This window comes from Schistocerca piceifrons, chromosome 2, assembly GCF_021461385.2.
Source record: "Schistocerca piceifrons isolate TAMUIC-IGC-003096 chromosome 2, iqSchPice1.1, whole genome shotgun sequence".
In the NCBI taxonomy this organism is placed as follows: domain Eukaryota; kingdom Metazoa; phylum Arthropoda; class Insecta; order Orthoptera; family Acrididae; genus Schistocerca; species Schistocerca piceifrons.
The window spans coordinates 357853803-357873406 of NC_060139.1; the positions used below are offsets into that span (position 1 = coordinate 357853803).

Sequence of the window (19604 nt, forward strand, 5' to 3'; positions counted from 1 at the left end):
AGGACGAGTTATTGTACCGGTGCTTGGGAGGAAACTCACAAAATTCAAATGAAAGTTTGAACGCGAAGTTAGCCCCCCAAGAATTTACATTCTGGTGCGAAGACTGTGGAGATTGCGACTTTCCTGGCAGTGAGCAGCTTCAACGAAGGGTATTCAGCAATTCTGAAGACCATGACAACGATGGACGTCACCCTGGGACACTAATCGACGCAGTTCGCCAAGCATTCGGACGACCACCGGATTCAAGCGGCCGAAAACCGCTTGTCACCGCCCGTACGAGCGGCTCTGGAGCAGCGCAGGATGGCCCAGATCGAGCAGAACGCCCTCTATGAGGAAGAGGAAGGACTAGTTATGGACTCGGAATAGCAGATTGCACGTACGTTGCATAATACTGCATTTATATGTAGTCAAAACTTCAAACACGTTTTTCTCGAAATGACGTATATATATCTACTGAACCGATTGGCATCATTCTTTGTTTCCGACGAAGCTAACTAAATTGTCTAGGAGTTGTACCACTTTTATTCCAATCCATCAATATCCATCAAATATTTTTACTTGACAGATGAAGTCGAAAAATCGATGAAATAACTGTATTTGTTTCAAATGGCGGTCATTTTGTTTCCTATGGTCCAAATAACTTAAGCGAGGTAAAACTCCTAAAGAATCTTACATACTTCGCTAACGTTACTCAATTTTGATTTCAGACGAGCCGGATGACCTGTGACCATACACGCGTGGAGGTCTACATCGAAATTTTGTTTCGCTCCGATGGCACTTCCGCATTTGCTCTTCGACATTTGCGGCAGAAAAAATTCCAGTTTGTAGAGGAAATATCAATAAACATTTTGACCAAATTTGACATTGACATCTACAGGGTGTTACAAAAAGGTACGGCCAAACTTTCAGGAAACATTCCTCACACACAAAGAAAGAAAATATGTTATGTGGACATGTATCCGGAAACGCTTACTTTCCATGTTCGAGCTCATTTTATTACTTCTCTTCAAATCACATTAATCATGGAATGGAAACATTCAGCAACAGAACGTACCAGCGTGACATCAAACACTTTGTTACAGGAAATCTTCAAAATATTCTCTGTTAGCAAAGATACATGCATCCACCCTCCGTCGCATGGAATCCCTGATGCGCTGATGCAGCCCTGGAGAATTGCGTATTGTATCACAGCCGTCCACAATACGAGCACGAAGAGTCTCTACATTTGGTACCGGGGTTGCGTAGACAAGAGTTTTCAAGTGCACCCATAAATGAAAGTCAAGAGGGTTGAGGTCAGAAGAGCGTGGAGGCCATGGAATTGGTCCACCTCTACCAATCCATCGGTCACCGAATCTGTTGTTGAGAAGCGTACGAACACATCGACTGAAGTGTGCAGGAGCTGCATCGTGCATGAACCACATGTTGTGTCGTACTTGTAAAGGCACATGTTCTAGCAGGTAGAGTATCCCGTATGAAATCATGATAACGTGCTCCATTGAGCGTAGGTGGAAGAACACGGGGCCCAATCAAGACATCACCAACAAAGCCTGCCCAAACGTTCACAGAAAATCTGTGTTCATGACGTTGTTGCACAATTGCGCGCGGATTCTCGTCAGTCCACACATGTTGATTGTGAAAATTTACAATCATGTCCATTATAATTATCCGGGCTGTTATGCCGTGGTCGGTTGATGAATTTTGTCTCAATTCCCAACGTGTATAGGATCCCATACAGCTGTGGTGATGTTTATGTGGGTACAACTAAAAGAACTGTTTCTAAACGTTTGGAAGAGCACAAGGGAAATTGTAGAAGAGGAGAAACGGAACGATCAGCTGTTGCGGAGCATGCTTTCCAGCCAGGGAACCACATTATTTGTTTCGAGGAGACGCATGTACTAGCGGCCACAAGCGGATACTACGAAAGGCTCTACAGGGAGGCAATCGAAATCGCTAAACACCCAAATAATTTCAACCGAAAGGAGGAGGGCGTGAAATTAAACGGTATATGGATGCCGGTGTTAAAGAAGATGTGTACCACCCGTCCACTACTGGGTGATGGCAACGGCGATCGACGGCGGCGGACAGCGGCCAATTGCACTGACGTTTTCAAAACACGTGACGCCACACCGCGGCGCGGCAGTCAGTAGCGAGCCAGTGGGTGTATTGGACCTTCCATCGACCTACGGACGCCCTTGAAGATGTCTCCCGCAGTCGGAGACTAAACGTTGGGAATTGAGACAAAATTCATCAACCGACCACGGCATAACAGCCCGGATAATTATAATGGACATGATATTTCCGGCCGTGAAAGTCTACTTTATAAAATTTACAATTTGATCACGTTGGAATGAAGCCTCATCCGTATAGGGAACATTTGCACTGAAATGAGAATTGACACATTGTTGGATGACCCATTCGCAGAAGTGTACCCGTGGAGCCCAATCAGCTGCTGATAGTGCCTGCACACGCTGTACATGGTACAGAAACAACTGGTTCTCCCGTAGCACTCTCCATACAGTGACATGGTCAACGTTACCTTGTACAGCAGCAACTTTTCTGACGCTGACATTAGGGTTATCGTCGACTGCACGAAGAATTGCCTCGTCCATTGCAGGTGTCCTCGTCGTTCTAGGTCTTCCCCAGTCGCGAGTCATAGGCTCCCTAAGACGCCGATCAATTGCTTCGAACGTCTTCCTGTCGGGACACCTTCGTTCTGGAAATCTGTCTCGATACAAACGTACCGCGCCACGGCTATTGCCCCGTGCTAATCCATACATCAAATGGGCATCTACCAACTCCGCATTTGTAAACATTGCACTGACTGCAAAACCACGTTCGTGATGAACACTAACCTGTTGATGCTACGTACTGATGTGCTTGATGCTATAGAGCAATGAGTCGCATGTCGACACAAGCACCGAAGTCAACATTACCTTCCTTCAGTTGGGCCAACTGGCGGTGAATCGAGGAAGTACAGTACATACTGACGAAACTAAAATGAGCTCTAACATGGAAATTAAGCGTTTCCGGACACATGTCCACATAACATCTTTTCTTTATTTATGTGTGAGGAATGTTTCCTGAAAGTTTGGCCGTACCTTTTTGTAACACCCTGTATAACACATCCCGAGAACAGAATTCTCAAAGAACATGCTTTTTTCGGGCCAAAGATAGTAAACCTCCCCTTAAGGATTGAAGACGCTGCATTTGTGCTCTATTAGAGAGCTGAATAGCTAACATCGTTTCTTTGTAGACTAAAGTCCACAGAAGTAGCAAAGATAAACCAAAACATCACGAGTCTCTATCAGTGTTGTGTTAGGTTTACTTGGAACAACGGACAGAGGAGTAGCTCTGGACGAATAGTGAAACGTGCGTCGCGAAGACAGCGGGTCACTCACCTCTGCGCCTCCTCCATGGTAGTGGCGGCAGTCCCTGGTTAGTCCTGCAACAGGCAAAACACAGGCCGTCAGATGGTCCGCCGCGAAAAGCGCGCCAAAGCAGAGCGCAGCCATTTCCTCATAAGGTCTGTTATCAATCATAAGAACTGTGCGGACGAAACGCACAAGAGTTTCGAAAATTTTTTCAGATGTCACAAATTTTTATTGAGTTACATTATTTGGCAACAATTGTGTCTCAAAAACATTTTCGTATTTTTGAAACAGTCACGGTCGATTAAGTCAGTATGTCTTGAAACTGCGCTATTGGTGGCTGCAGGGTGTGCTGAAACGTAAATGCAGTTTTACATTTTCCAGTGAAACAGATTACGCGAGCCTCCAGTGTGGAGTTCGCTTGAAGGCTGTTCCTGTTCTGTCCATGGATGTGTAAACCAGGCGTGCGCTCCTATCTACGGTAATTCAGACGTAGCATTTCAGCTCTTGTTTACGTTTTGCAATGAGGATACAGGAAATGATGATTTATCGTACTATAAAGTAAAGTTTTCAAAGCTTTCAACTGGAGCAATATAAGAATCAAAGTCGTGAAAATACGCTATGCGAATTCATGGCACTTTGGTGACAGGTGCTTGGCTTTCCAAGAGCGAAGTGAAGTCGTAGATGAAAGGCATTTTGTTTGGAGAGAATAAGATTCCAGTTCTACAGTCTTCTCCAATCGGAGTCAGCTGACTAAAGATAGTGTAAGAAATTGGCAGCGGCCTGATCGAAGGAACAAACTTTTATCAGGATGCCCGGACGGGGGTTTGAACAGTCTCTATGTAAATGAAAAAAATGTAGTTCAATGTCTTTAAAGTTCTTCTGAGTGTACTGTCACGTTATCTTATAAAATCCGACAATACTGAAGTAAGCGACATTTCTGGCTTGTGCCACCCTTTCCAGGCAAAGATTGAAGGGACACTGCAGCACGGTCAAATCGAGTTACTTCTATATTTTAGGATTTTAACTGATTTGACACGGGCCGCGGAAATCTACGTGTTTATAAACAGTTCAAAGTTTCATCAACAATCACATCATTTGAGACAAAGCACAAACTTGAGCTGAAATACAAAGAAGTCAATAGGATGTGTCGATACTTTTCTTATAGGAACTATCCAGGTGTTCACCTTAATATAGTGAAACCACGGAAAACCTGAGTCTGGACGGCGGACACGGATACTAAACACAACCTCGCAAAAGTGAGTTCTTTCCCTTGACCGCTGCGTCGCCTCAGTAGACCTAATGGGAGTCTTTTGTCTCACGGCACTATCTGTGATGTTACTCGATGTTACTCTACACCTCGAAAAGACATAACGACACGCGAACAAATACTTCAACCTCTACGCTGCTTCCACTTGCATTTTGGGTAAACTGACACTTCAACCTTCTGTGTCAATGTTTGACTCATCAAAGGTGAGCAAGTAGCACTTCAAAATCATTGTATGGGCAACGACGTAGTTCTTTCCAGATACTGATCCGCTGAATTTTAAGATTTTGTCAGCTCTTAATACTCGCAGACGAATGCTTAATAATAAATTATTTAAAACCAGTTGCAGAAACTATCAGTCCTTTAGAGATTATCTTCTATACCTGTCCAAAACCATATATTTGTTTACGCAAACACGGAAAAAGTAGTTTCAACCCCAAGATGATTGAATATCCGTGTTTTTAATAATAATATTGCTGCAGCAATAGATATCATAAATGATTTCAAATCAGGTGCGGAAGCAATCAGTCCTTTAGAGATCAGCTTCAGTCTCCGTCTTTTTCGTAATAATATTGCTACAGCACGAAACTTGAGTCACGCAGATCTAACGGAATGATGCTGCCTATTACGCTAACATTTTTCGTTCCATTTTTGCGAAAATAATGTTGTAATTGACTGTCACAAGTCACTACAGTTTTTGCACCGAGTGGTGCTGATGTGTTATAGTGCTATGTAATGTTCGGTGACTTTCTTATAGCTGCATAAAACAATATTGAGGAATACTCAGCCATCGATACCGAAATGGTCCACTGGGAACTGTATGAACCGACGCCACACACGAAGAGTAACTTTCACAATCTGAATATAGGGATCAGTTCACTATATATGTTGTGGTTGTTGTGATCTTCAGTCCTGAGACTGGTTTGATGCAGCTCTCCATGCTACTCTATCCTGTGCAAGCTTCTTCATCTCCCAGTACCTACTGCAGCCTACATCCTTCTGAATCTGCTTAGTGTATTCATCTCTTGGTCTCCCTCTACGATTTTTACCCTCCACGCTGCCCTCCAATACTAAATTGGTGATCCCTCGATGTCTCAGAACATGTCCTACCAACCGATCCCTTCTTCTAGTCAAGTTGTGCCACAAGCTCCTCTTCTCCCCAATTCTATTCAATACTCTGTCTCACTCCCTTCCCAACCACTGCTTCCCTTTCATACCCCTCGACTCTTATAACTGCCATCTGATTTCTGAACAAATTGTAAATAGCCTTTCGCTCCCTGTATTTTACCCCTGCCACCTTCAGAATTTGAAAGAGAGTATTCCAGCCAACATTGTCAAAAGCTTTCTCTAAGTCTACAAATGCTAGAAACGTAGGTTTGCCTTTCCTTAATCTTTCTTCTAAGATAAGTCGTAGGGTCAGTATTGCCTCACGTGTTCCCACATTTCTACGGAATCCAAACTCATCTTCCCCGAGGTCAGCTTCTACCAGTTTTTCCATTCGTCTGTAAAGAATTCGCGTTAGTATTTTGCAGCTGTGACTTATTAAACTGATAGTTCGGTAATTTTCACATCTGTCAACACCTGCGTTCTTTGGGATTGGAATTATTATATTCTTCTTGAAGTCTGAGGGTATTTCGCCTGTCTCGTACATCTTGCTCACTAGATGGTAGAGTTTTGTCAGGACTGGCTCTCCCAAGGCTATCAGTAGTTCTAATGGAATGTCGTCTACTCCCGGGGCCTTGTTTCGACTCATGTCTTTCAGTACTCTGTCAAACTCTTCACACAGTATCGTATCTCCCATTTCATCTTCATCTACATCCTCTTCCATTTCCATAATATTGTCCTCAAGTACATCGCCCTTGTATAGACCCTCTATATACTCCTTCCACCTTTCTGCTTTCCCTTCTTTGCTTAGAACTGGGTTTCCATCTGAGCTCTTGATTTTCGTACAGGTGGTTCTCTTTTCTCCAAAGGTCTCTTTAATTTTCCTGTAGGCAGTATCTATCTTACCCCTAGTGAGATAAGTCTCTACATCCTTACATTTGTCCTCTAGCCATCCCTGCTTAGCCATTTTGCATTTCCTGTCGATCTCATTTTTGAGACGTTTGTATTCCTTTTTGCCTGCTTCATTTACTGCATTTTTATGTTTTCTCCATTCATCAATTAAATTCAGTACTTCTTCTGTTACCCAAGGGTTTCTACTAACCCTCGTCTTTTTACGTATTTGATCCTCTGCTGCCTTCACTATTTCATCCCTGAAACCTACCCATTCTTCTTCTACTCTATTTCTTTCCCCCATTCCTGTCAATCGTTCCCTTATGCTCTCCCTGAAACTCTGTACAATCTCTGGTTCTTTCAGTTTATCCAGGTCCCATCTCCTTAATTTCCCACCTTTTTGCAGTTTCTTCAGTTTTAGTCTACAGTTCATAACCAATAGATTGAAAGGGTACAGTACCGCCCGACATTGAAAATAGGTACAACATTCTTCGTTATTCCTGTCAGAACAACATATTTTTTCTAATAATAACTCAATTTCAATTAATACAGCGAAGCCGGATACCAGTGCGGGAAAGAATGACAATTTATTTATTTGATTGATCATATGTGCACTCCCACAAAATAAATCCCTACATCCAGTTTGGTGAGATCTGTGAAATGAATGAATGTATGGTCGTCTGCTAACTGCAGATAGTGAATGTGAATATATGATCATCTTTGAGACGGTACTTGGGTCACCTTTGGTGGGACCAAAGAGATGAAATTTACCTGAGCTTTGAGCGCCTGAAAAGTGGCTGACCAATACGGTAGCAAGGTGCTCCCCCACTTCGGCAGAGGTGCGAGAGAACCTGAAGAACGGCCATGTTTCAGCACTCTGCCGCTGGATCTAGTGTTGGTAAGACCTGTCTTAGGCATGCTCCGTAAGGACAAAGGAGTGGAGACATGGTATGCATGTGAAATACTTAAGAGTAGTTTAGAATAATAATTTCTCTATTTCAGGAACTTTTGTGGGGAGAATTAAATGTCAGGCAGGTAATATTAATGGGATCGTAGTAATCTTCGGAAGTGACCAACGGTCACAATGAAACCACGTGTAGCAGTAAGTTGAAATACTTCCGAGTGCTTAAGTTAAGCTGAATTTCTAGCGTGTGTACTGTAAGTTGGAAATATTTAAGAAATGGCGTGTGCAGGACTTGAAATTAGAGACGAGTACTTCCACGTGATGAGTACTGTGTGAGTCTCAATCTGTGTATGAGACAAAGGATAAAGAGAAGTACTCGTCCATGGTATCAATTGAGGACTCGCGTGTGATGAATATGTTCTTAATATTACTTTGCGTGTTATGTTTCCGTGTGACGCTTGATTCAAACTATAATACTCTGAGAGAGAAGCAAGGTGAGTCAGCCGTCTATCCAGCAACGTCACTTGGCTTGCATTGTACAGGAAGATGTGCATATAACGTCCAGAGTTCGTAGTAGGAAAGAAAAGTTACGAAGTGGGGCAGTGTCGTGTGGAACTGGGATGAATATTAATTGAAGTGGGAAAGCTGAAAGTGATGTGATTATAATGTTGTGACTATTCCTTATATTGTATTCCATGTTGCAGTGTGGTGTATGTCATGTAATTTAAGTATGTGTGGTTTGCATGGGAGAGTAGCAAGGTAGTTTCAGAGGTAGTGGGTTATGCATGTTCCTTTTGTACTGCTTGGTCTGGAGGAAAGTTTCGTGATGATAGTTGGGAGAGTCGAAGTGTGAGGTATAGCAAAAGATCCACCATCCCATCCAGAAAGTGCACCGTAGCGTTAAAGAATTACGAGACCATAAGATAGAGAATCACCAATGTAAAGCCATGCCCTCTGGGCGGAATTTCTCATGTGTTATTGTTGTAGGTTATAGAATTTGTGTGTTTAGGTTATAGAATTTATCGGAATAAATAAGATAGTGAAAAGAAAAAGATTGGTGGCCTTTTCCTTCGAATTGTATGTTGCCATGATATCCAGAATTTATAATGTGTGCGCCATTCATATTCAGTGCGATGGCCACGTGTTGATCAAAGCCGTTAAATAAAAAAGAAAATGTGGTATTGCAAGTGCGTAGTGAACAGTCAGAGTTGTGTAAATTACTAATAGTCAGGTTTACGTTTCCATTGCGTAATATTCATACAGAAGAATAATTTGTAACTTAATTGTGAGTACTAGAGTTCATGTTACTCGATAAATAAGAATGAATCCACTCGCTTGGCAGACCACTCATCTTGCAGGGCTGACTGCTTGATGCCACAGTATGAGCAAGGCATGTGGGTGCCTCTCAAGATTGTGGTCAGAGTCCTCATCTGCCCCTGGAAATGTCTTACAATTTAAAACCTGTTTCCTAAACCTTTGTCTTACCATTATATAATCTATCTGATACCTTTCAGAATCTCCAGGGTTCTCTATGTACCCAGTGTTTAATTTTTTCCCAATCCCTTATTCTATTCCTCCTCTTACTCGATCAATTATTATTATTATTATTATTATTATTATTATTATTATTATTATTATTATTATTATTTGTGAACTCCCAAATGATGTATTTCATTAATCTTCGGGCCATCTCACTCTAACGTAATGCGGCCCCTCCTGCTGGAGGCTCGAATCCTCCCTCGGGCACTTAAGTTAGTTTAAGTAGTGTGTATGTCTAGGGACCGATGACCTCAGCGGTTTGGTCCCTTAGAAATTCACACACATTTGAATTTTTTTTTTTCTAACGTAACATTATACAAACGATTTTCATCGCTGCGCTACACTCTGCATTCAAGACGCTGCCACATTCATAGCTACTATTATATTCCGTTTTGCGCTGTTTATTTAATTTTGTGTGACTTGTGTCAGTGTGGAATGTGTGTGCTGAGACGAAACAGATTGAGAGCGACAGACACAGAGACAGAGAGAGAGAGAGAGAGAAGATGACTGCTCCTTGTTCTACCTGCGCCGTGATTAGTCCTGCAATGCTTTCATATTTTTCGCCTTGTGTACAAATACAGTATTGCAAAAGAGTATTTAAAACTAAATGACAGCATCAGAATTCGGACAATATCTAATTTTGCTTTGTCAGTCACTTCAGTAAATTTCGTCAGTAACAGTCCAACATCCGTTGAATTCAGAGATTATGAGTACTACCAGTAACCTAGACCCCAAAGTATTTTAAACGTCGAACTCACATGTATAAAAAAACTTCAGACGTCTGATTATAAATAAGTTACTCTACTAAATGGTTGAAGGCGCAAAAGCCAAATTATGTTGGGTTTATTAATTTTGGATTCTATACTAGATGACTGTAGTCTGGGTAATTTGCGTTCAGTTTTAAGAGAAACACCGTTTTCACGCATCTCGATGTTTAACACGCCATGTCTCCTGAACCATGCACCGTACAATGATATAATTTTCCAGGTAATTTAAGTAGTACGAGGGAACGTCAAAAAGTAAAGGGACTTTTGCAGTTTCTCGCCATAGGGCTTGGTAACACTCCTAGTATCCATGGCTGAATTATTGTCGTTTGCAACAATTCTATACAACGTGTCACTCTTATTCTCGCATTAGTCGTACGTGGATAGAGCGCTTCAAACAGGGAAGAACTCTATGTGACGGGGAAAGATGGGCAGATCGTCGACGTCAACAACTGAGGACAATTTGGAAGCCGTTGAGGGTTGACGATGGAAAACAGACGAATCACAGTGGACAAAATCGGCAATACCTTACATATCAGTCATGGTTCAGCGTATTCCATTTTACACGACAGGCTCAATTTTCGGAAAGCGAGGAGTGGGTACCGAAAGAATTGTCAGGGCAGCATAAGGCGCAAAGGATGGATATATCTCGTAAATATCCGTCCCGATATCATTGCAAGCGAGGTGGATTTCTACAGTAAATCGTTACTGTGGACGAAACATGGGAGCATCATCACGAACCGGGAAGTAAGGCTGTGAGCATGGTTTGGAAACAGCCATCGTCACCAGAAGTTAAGAAATATAAACGTCAATCATCACCTGGTAAGATTAAGCTAACACTACATTCTGGGACATGGAAGGTGTGGTGGCCGTTCATTTCACCCCGAGAGGCGAAAGGCGAAACTGTGAACAGTAAGAGCTATTGTGACGTGTTGCGAACTGCACTGAAACCTGGTTCAAAATGGTTCAAATGGCTCTGAGCACTATGGGACTTAACAGCTGTGGTCATCAGTCCCATAGAACTTAGAACTACTTAAACCTAACTAATCTAAGGACATCACACAACACCCAGTCATCACGAGGCAGAGAAAATCCCTGACCCCGCCGGGAATCGAACCCGGGAGCCCGGGCGTGGGAAGCGAGAACGCTACCGCACGACCACGAGCTGCGGACAACTGAACCCTGCAATCAGATCCAAACGTCGCAGAATACTGCGAAAAGGTGTCATCTTGCAGCAAGATAACGCTCGGACACATTCTGCCAATCGGAAAGAGTTGGAATTCGAATTGCTGGAACACCCGCCAGACGTATTATCAGAATAAATATTCCTTTTCTCAAAAGTCCCTTTAACTTTTTACAATGTGGATGCCGTCTGCAATACGTTTTGCGAACAGGGTTAGTAGTGCAAAAGTAATAAATTAAAACGTCGTGCCTAATGCTGAACAGCATGAACAGGAAAGTGTAGTATATGGTGAAATTCTTTGTTTTCATTATTTAATGGGACGGGTCTGTCAGCGAGAAAAAGTTTTGAAATGGTTGTGACGGTACGTCACATAAATGGACATTTGGAAAAAGGGAAAGGAAGTTTTTGTTATGAGACGTGTGGATTATAAATTATTTCAAGACTGTGTATGTGTGCGCGATGTATAACAAATAGTAAAGAACGTAAGTTATTATTATCAAAACACAAATATCGATGTAATTAACAAAACACAGTTTTTTTGGTATAATCTCTGTGTAACAGAGGCCATGAAGATCAGAGACAATGCTTTGATTGAACTATCGCTCCTGTTTTGTTTCGTCTAGCGGTAGGCCGCCATTGTAGTGCTGTCTGGTAATTTTTGAAAAATATAATAGAAATTGTTATTAGAAAGTGTGTATTATTGAGTTAGTTATCACCTCTCATGATCGCAACCAATAATGATAATTAACAAAAATTTTACAGAACTTCGTAGTGCAGGGAGTTCATCTCCCCTGGCAGGATTTAGTCGGCCATTACGCTGATTGTATTATTTAATTAAAATTTCAAGTCATAATATTAAATGTAAATGCGAGAGACTTCTCAGTTTTGATCTTTCATTAATTTCAAAGTTAAGATTAATTTCAGTTACCAAAATTCACAGCACTGAATGAGTTCAGTACGTTTCATTTTGGCCGCCTAACGGCAGACGAGATTCTCTCCAGTTTTGCTTTGCAAATAATGAATAAGAAATATTGAAAAGCATTACATTCCGCAATATCTCAGCTAATCTTTATGTAATTTGGTACATAAATAACCAGTAGCCCCTGAGACCCATATTAATAATTACAGTTTGAGTAAGAATACGCATATTTTCTTTTCTAAATAGCAGCGCTCACGTGAACTATTCATTAGAAGGCGGTGAGTCGCGCGTTGTGTTTAAAAAATATTATATCGTACGTACTTCGGGGCAGCCGAAGTCCGTACGAGTGTTATCGCGGTATGAGTTAATTTGAAGTCTCATGCTAGCCCACAATATTTAAAGACACCCCTACCAAAACCATAAAATATATAATTATAAAAATAAAAATATACACTTATACTGTGATAAGTGGCGCCCAAAGTGCAAAGTTTGTCTGAAGTCGCTAAGTGCTCTCATTCTCAAATACTGAATGAATGTAGTCTGGATAATCTGCGTGCAATGAGTTACACTGTCTTAGGACACACTCACAAAAATGGCTCTGAGTACTATGGGACTCAACTGCTGAGGTCATAAGTCCCCTAGAACTTAGAACTACTTAAACCTAACTACCCTAAGGACAACACACACATCCATGCCCGAGGCAGGATTCGAACCTGCGACCGTAGCGGTCGCACGGTTCCAGACTGTAGCGCCAGAACCGCTCGGCCACCAGCGGCCGACATACTCACAGTTTCTTATTTTAATAATTGACTTCTTATGTTAAACAGTTAAATTAAGCTCATACTTCTTGATGAGTAGATAATGACAGCATTTTAAATTCTTAAATTCTGTCAATAATTATAGTAAGTACTGAAAACCAAATTTCAGTTGCCCAGCAGTCGCGCAACCTGCAGCTAGGACTGGCTAACCGTATTAGACATTAAGTAATGCAGACTTGACGAGATTCCACGTCTCTCTGCAATGCTATTTGGACAAAAAATAAACACGTCTGTATGATCCAGGCGGTTCGCACAGACCGAATATTATTATGACGCACGCGCGATATCAAAATCACTGCCGCGCGGGACAGCCGTGCGGTCTAGGGCGTCTTGTCACGGTTCGCGCGGCTCCTCCGTCGGAGGTTCGAGTCCTCCCTCGGGCATGGGTGTGTGTTGTCCTTGGTGTAAGTTAGTTTAAGTTAGATTAAGTAGTGCGTAAGCCGAGGGACCGATGACGTCAGTAGTTTTGCCTCATAGTCCTAATCACAAATTTCAATTTCAAATTTTCAAAATCGCCGCACCGTGCATGTGTCATGTGTCACTCCAGTGGGCGAAAGATATGGCAAAGTCGCGTAATGCGATATTGTCAAGGAAAAGTTTCCAAGAAAATGACGTCAGTCTCGGCCGAAGTTATCAGCATAGCCGCGAGTAGCCTTGCATAGCATAATCTTACTTTCGGTATTTTTTACCTACAGGCAGAAACGTAGTTTTAAAGAAATGAAGTTAGTGGATGGAATACATAAAAATCTTTTGCACGCCTCACCAAAACAGCCATTGTGGAAAACGAGTCAGTATTAGAAATGCTGAACCGCACTACATGTAACTATAAAGGAAGACACTCTTTTAACACAACGACACAATAGGCGCCTACTGCGATTCTGGTCAGATATGTGAATGCACTCACTAAATACGAACGACACGTCTGTAGTACTATCCACACGTATCTTAAGCGACGTAAGTTGAGTGTCAAGTGTGCTACCATTAAGGGAAAAAATTAAGGTATTTTAGAACCATCATTTTGTCAGCTATTAGACTGATTCCGAAGCAGGAAACAGGATGTGGGGATTGTACACCGTCTAGGGGAGATATACGAGTTCCGAAGGACAGAAGTGAAGATTAAGAGGGAAGAAAGCATCTTCACTATGCCGGCTTGTGCTGGCAGTTTCCTGAACCACATACATAAACAGAAGAGCAAAAACAGTCCCAAATGAAAGCTGTGGACCCACATTCAAGGAATTTAGGCAAGGAGGTAGCATGCAGAGAGCTACACGAAGAATAACGATAGACTGAATACCTACTGGTGTTCATGAAAAACCACAATTGAAGCCGCCAGTTGCATAAGAATATTATATTTTCGAGGCGGAATGTATTTCGCCTCCCCACCAAATGCTTCACACAATTGCTACAAACAAAATTCTTTGCTTCACCATGGTTTCTCATCTTCTTATGAAAGTGTGTGTGTTACAATCACAGTATTCACTACAGTCTACTGCCTCAACGGAGAGTCTCAGTACAGTTAGGGAAATACAGGTAACCTGGAATTACAAAAGCTATCTACTGCTTTCTTACCGAGTTCAGTCGAAATACGTGGAAGTGTGGGTAATTTAGGAGGAGGAGGCAATGTAAAATTAGAAGTATCGATTTTGTACCTATTCTGTGCATTCCTCAACAAATCGAAACATAAAAAACATTCAAACTTCGTGATGGGAGCAGTGTGCCTATCTAGATCAAAATACTATATCAAGAAAGCATAAATGTAAACCATTAAAGCAGTAGAAATGGGAAGGCAGAAGGTGCTGTGACTTGCTAATTCCTGTTCACTCTGTCTCCTTTAGTCTTCAATATTAGCAAGATACTCAGGACACAATGTTAGGTAAACGACCACATCCTGACGGAGGCTCCCTGCTACAGTAGCCGAAAGGTTGGTAGTTTTTTAACACGTGACGCGGTCACACACACAGAACGATTTTACTGAAATGGACTCCAGACGCGAAATTCTACGCTCATAATATAGCACGCAATAGTTTATCTTTCACAAGAAGTACTTAAATACTTCAGGGTTTGCGTCGCGTGGACCATTACGTTCAAGTAACAGCCCTGTAGTGATAAATTAGTGCTGGGTAGGGTCCCAGTGGGGGGTAATTTTCCAATGTTATTCTTGAGCCTACAAGTATTATGAAGTGCCTCGTGTGTGTGGGGAGCGGGAAAGAGGGGGAGGGGGGTTCTTTATGTGGGTGTGTGTGTGAGTCTTGTTTTTAGTGGTGGTGGTGGTGGTGGTGGTTGTTGTAAACGACTGTCGAATAAAACGAAGGGAGAAAGTAAGAGATGGTACCGGTACACTGTCTAACCCGACAGAATTGTATAAAGAGGACCACCCGGTTTCATGGAATCATTACAAACAGCGTCGCATGTCCTCACGCCATGTCACACTGGGAGACATTTGCGATTTAACACACAACGTTCACACACTGTCTGGTGGTCAGAAATTTGATACTGTCTACGTTCCTCTGTTTGATGGCCAAGTACTGTTGAAGGAAGATTCTTCATTTTGTCATCAGTTTTGAAAGGGCTTTCAGCATCGTGACGGCCACTACGCTATGATTAACATGATTTACTGACTTCGGGTAAGGTGGCGAATATGACCATCATAGGCAATGAACTTCTTATTTCACTGAGAGCTGTACAACTGGTCACTTCACATGGTAACAGCAGCATTTTATGTTACTGACGAAACTTGTTGCATTACCACATGACGTATATCCTTTGATGGAGAATATAGTAACCGTAGCTAAAACCAACAGCAAATTACACGGCCAATCGCATTTACTCTTACGTGCCTAAGGTTCTGTCATGTCTGTAGCACCATTGAAACAAGTAAAGGAAAAGTCTATTCTCCTCAACAGAAGTTCTACCGGAAAGCTCCTTACCACTCCGTGGTCTACAGCGTGGAATCGATCGTTACTGGCTTCGAGATGCGAATTAGATCTCCTAGGACCACCTCAGATTCTTCTGTGGCGAGGAAGTCCGGAACACGGTGCACATAACCTCAAAATTCAAAATGAACCCCGTTTATCGTTATCTCTTACTTTTTTTGCAAGCAATTCCATAATAGAAAATTTGTGTTTAATACAGCCCACTTAGCGAACAGTCTTTGACGCTACCAGATATTCATTGTGCGGGTACATCATCTGATGCAATTGATATCTTACTCATCAAGCGCCGAAGGCTTTGACCGCCGCAAACTAATGATGCTTGTGAATGCGCACGCAAGCTTTTTCTGAAACTCTGTTCGGCATATTTCGCCTCACGTGAAACGGTAATTGGCAATGCGTCCGTAAGCGCCGCCTCGTAAGGCCAGTGAAGTTAATTTCCTGTAGGAAATACCTACAACAGCTTTAATCTTCCTCCGTTAATGTCAGCTGTAACTTTTTTTTCTATTTTTCGACTTTTGTTAGCAGTCTCACAGGTATGCAGTTATGTCTAAAGACTATACGACCTCTTTCTTGTTATTGTTTCCCCTACCTGGCTGTATGTATATCATGTATTAAATGATTCGTATCGATGCACACTTACGGACAACTTTTGACTGAATTTGCATTTTCTAGATCGTAGAGGCCTGTCATGGGCTTGTGACTGAGATCGACACTTGATCAACATTCAAGTCCAAAAATAGTATCCTTATAGCGCTCCTTTGCTTTATTAAAACCAAAATGTGACGCAGGCCTCCAGCTCTACAGTAGTAAAGAACCCACTCGGCCTCATTTACAATAAACAGAAATCTACTGTCAGCAGCCCTCTGAATTTCAGGGAGAAGGTGCGCACCCACCTGCAGTTGAGCAGTCATGCGGTAACTTGTATTTCAAGGAACTCGGTTCGGTTTTCTTTGTGGGTAGATATTGAACCATTATCCTCTTAAACTGCACACATTCCGCTAGTGGATACTAAATTCTAGATTAGACAGGTAACACCAGAAGCTGAATTAGAGTGTTTTCTTTAGTTAGAAAAGAGCTGTATCACTTCCGGGTAGTCCTTTTTTAAACTTTTTATACCTGAAAATAAATTGTACAGAATTCGGTAGAATTTGAAGTGGGCTAAATTTGGAGAATTGTTACTGGCTACCACATGCCACGCCTGGTTAGATTCCAAAAATTAAGCATCCTCTCTCGGCTAATCGGATATTAAATGACTTTTTTACTATAGTGAAAGCTTTTTTCTATTAATTACGTTACTGCGTCCCAAATACTCAAGAACTAGAACCGTAAAAAAATGGACACTTATCATGAATAAGTTTTTGTTGTTGTTGTCGTCTTCAGTCCAAAAACTAACTCTCCACGCTAGTATACCCTGCGCAAGTCTCTTCATCTCTGCATTACAGCGATCTACGTCCTTTTGAATCTTCCTTGTGCAGTCAAGCCTTGGTGCCTTTTTACAATTTTTATCCCCCACACTTCCCACCACTACCAACCTGACGGTTCTTTGATGCCACAGGATGTGTGCCATCAGTCGATGCCGCCTTTCAATAAAGCTGGGCTGAAAGTTCGTTTTCTCTCCAACTCGATTCAATACCTCGATCTGCCCTTGAATAATTAAAGCAAATAATCTGCTTTCCGGTAATAATATACATAACGCGAAGTAAATATCCTTTAGTCAGACGGTCTCGTAACATGCTATTGTGCAAGCCCTTCTTTTGCCTTGTCCAGTTTCTTCTACGGGGTCGACATTGTTATATGGGATGAGGTAATGCTGGAGATAATTGGTAGCAGGATGCTCTTCCTGACGCCACTATTTCCCCCCCCCCCCCCTCCCTCCCGGCGCGGAATCTATGTGGTCCGTCTGTCTGCGTTAGGAGTAAATCTGTCTTCAACAGTGAGAACGTTTTCATAATATTTACCTAACAATGTGCTATAGCATATATTCTTACTAACGTTTTACACAAAGCGGCGTGACTTACCATTCCGTAGGTGCGGGAGTCTGGGCGTAGCCTGACTAGGGAAGGAACCATTTGTTGCTATTTGGTTTGAATAATGATTATTCGTGCTTGTAAGGGCGTTGCAGGGTAAAATGTGCTGAGAAATAATTGTTAAGAAAAAAATCGATATGTTGCGCTGTTGCCGAGATAATTAGCATTGAAGTTAGACAATCAGGCCGTAGGGCGAGCAAATTCAATCGGTCCGCCATACACGGTGAGGCCAAACATGTTATTCGTTTGGTTTCCTAAAACCGAACAAGAAGGCGACACGGGACGGTAGTGAGGGTCGAACCTGAATCAGTGGCTGAGCAACCTCGTGCGCTACCATCTACGTTATGAGAAAAACTGACACTAATTATATATGGCGGGCCGCTTGAATTTGCACGCACAACTGCCTGGTTGGGTAACTTTAATGCTAATTAACTCGGAAACGGCACAACGAATCGAACTTTTTTCGTATCGATTATTTCTCATCACAATGTACCCTACAGCACTCTTATATGTACTATATAACTTCCTTACATGCTTTTCAGACTGTTTCTGGCTTCCCTATGTAGTCATAACGCGTTGAGACAATTGTCGAACATGAAGATTAACTCTGCAGGGTAACAGAATATTCATAGTCGGTGTCAGCGCCGAGCTGGTGATAGATACTCCTCAGAATCTGCAGCAAGTTGTAAGCATCTGTTTTGGCAGTTCGCGATATTAACTACATCGTCACAATACATTTATTTGTAAATTACATTTTTTGTCGCCAGTCCATTCGGATTTTGAGAGTAATCGATACGATATTTACAAGCGCAATACAAGCAAACAAGAAGTAAAAGACGATCTGCTCCACCTTCTAGCGAACCTAACTTTAACACAGAAAAGGGTAAAACAGACAAATATAAAACTTAAGACTTTCCCACAGGCGACCCATGGACAGTCAACAACTGTGTTTTAAAATGGGGCTCAAAGTTATTTCTTCTTGACAGCTCTTACTATATCATAGCAAATTGTCAGCTGTAAACCACGTCCACAATGAAGCCAGATAAACAACTGTTGGCCAACTGAAACATATCGAATCAAAACGTTTATCGTGTACATGATGGATGGAGTATGCGGCTGAAGAAACTAAACAAAATTATAGTAACTACACTATGGAGCAATAAGCACACCATACAGCCGTGAAGGAGACAAGGTTGTGTTAAAAATTGCATCGGCTTATAATTTGTTCGAACATCTACGTTGTGTCTCAACCACAGAGTCAGTTCACTCAGTATGTAATTCAGAGCTATTCACTTCACGCACGCCTTACGTAGTTGATCAGTGACCAGCTCAGATGGATGAAAGTGTGATGCTCGATGATAGACTAATGAGACCTCAGCATCGGTCGCACGAGACTACAGGTCCAATGAAGAGCACAGTCATGCTGTTGCGTACGTATATGTGACAGGAACTCCGACAATCAGTGCCAAAGAACTGGATTTCATTACTGCGAACTATTCGCAGAGCGGATGCATTCGGCCAATTTCCGGTTTTATATGCGATGGTGGCATTTTTAAAGATTACATAGCTTCTCTAAACTCAGGGAAAAGAAGAGTTTTCATGTAAACGGTCGCATTGCAACTAGGACAGGTATCCACATAGCAAGACTGCTATAACAAGTAGCTACGACGGTGACACATTAGATTACTACTCTTCTGGTGACGAACGTTAGAGCTTCAACATACGTGTGTCTGGTTCCTAGCCAATTCATTTACGTCCACTTACTATTCCACAACTACGCAAAATATATGAAAGAATGTCGCTAGAAATCTTGGGCTGTTCTTGAAATAAAACTTTTCATGTGCATTTTTCGCATTGCTATATCTTTTGTCGAGTGAGCCGGCCGAA

At 42.0% G+C, this 19604-nt stretch overlaps 1 protein-coding gene across 2 annotated transcripts in view; it reads right to left on the reverse strand.

The window, feature by feature from the left end:
• LOC124777517 (sialin-like) overlaps positions 1–19604 on the reverse strand; it is a 433945-nt gene that overhangs the window by 168185 nt on the left and 246156 nt on the right. For both annotated transcript variants that reach the window (XM_047252962.1, XM_047252963.1), the window contains exon 2: positions 3399–3442. In XM_047252962.1, coding sequence (XP_047108918.1) covers positions 3399–3415 — 17 coding nt within the window. In that variant the 5' untranslated portion in view covers positions 3416–3442. The remainder of the gene's footprint in view (positions 1–3398; positions 3443–19604) is intronic.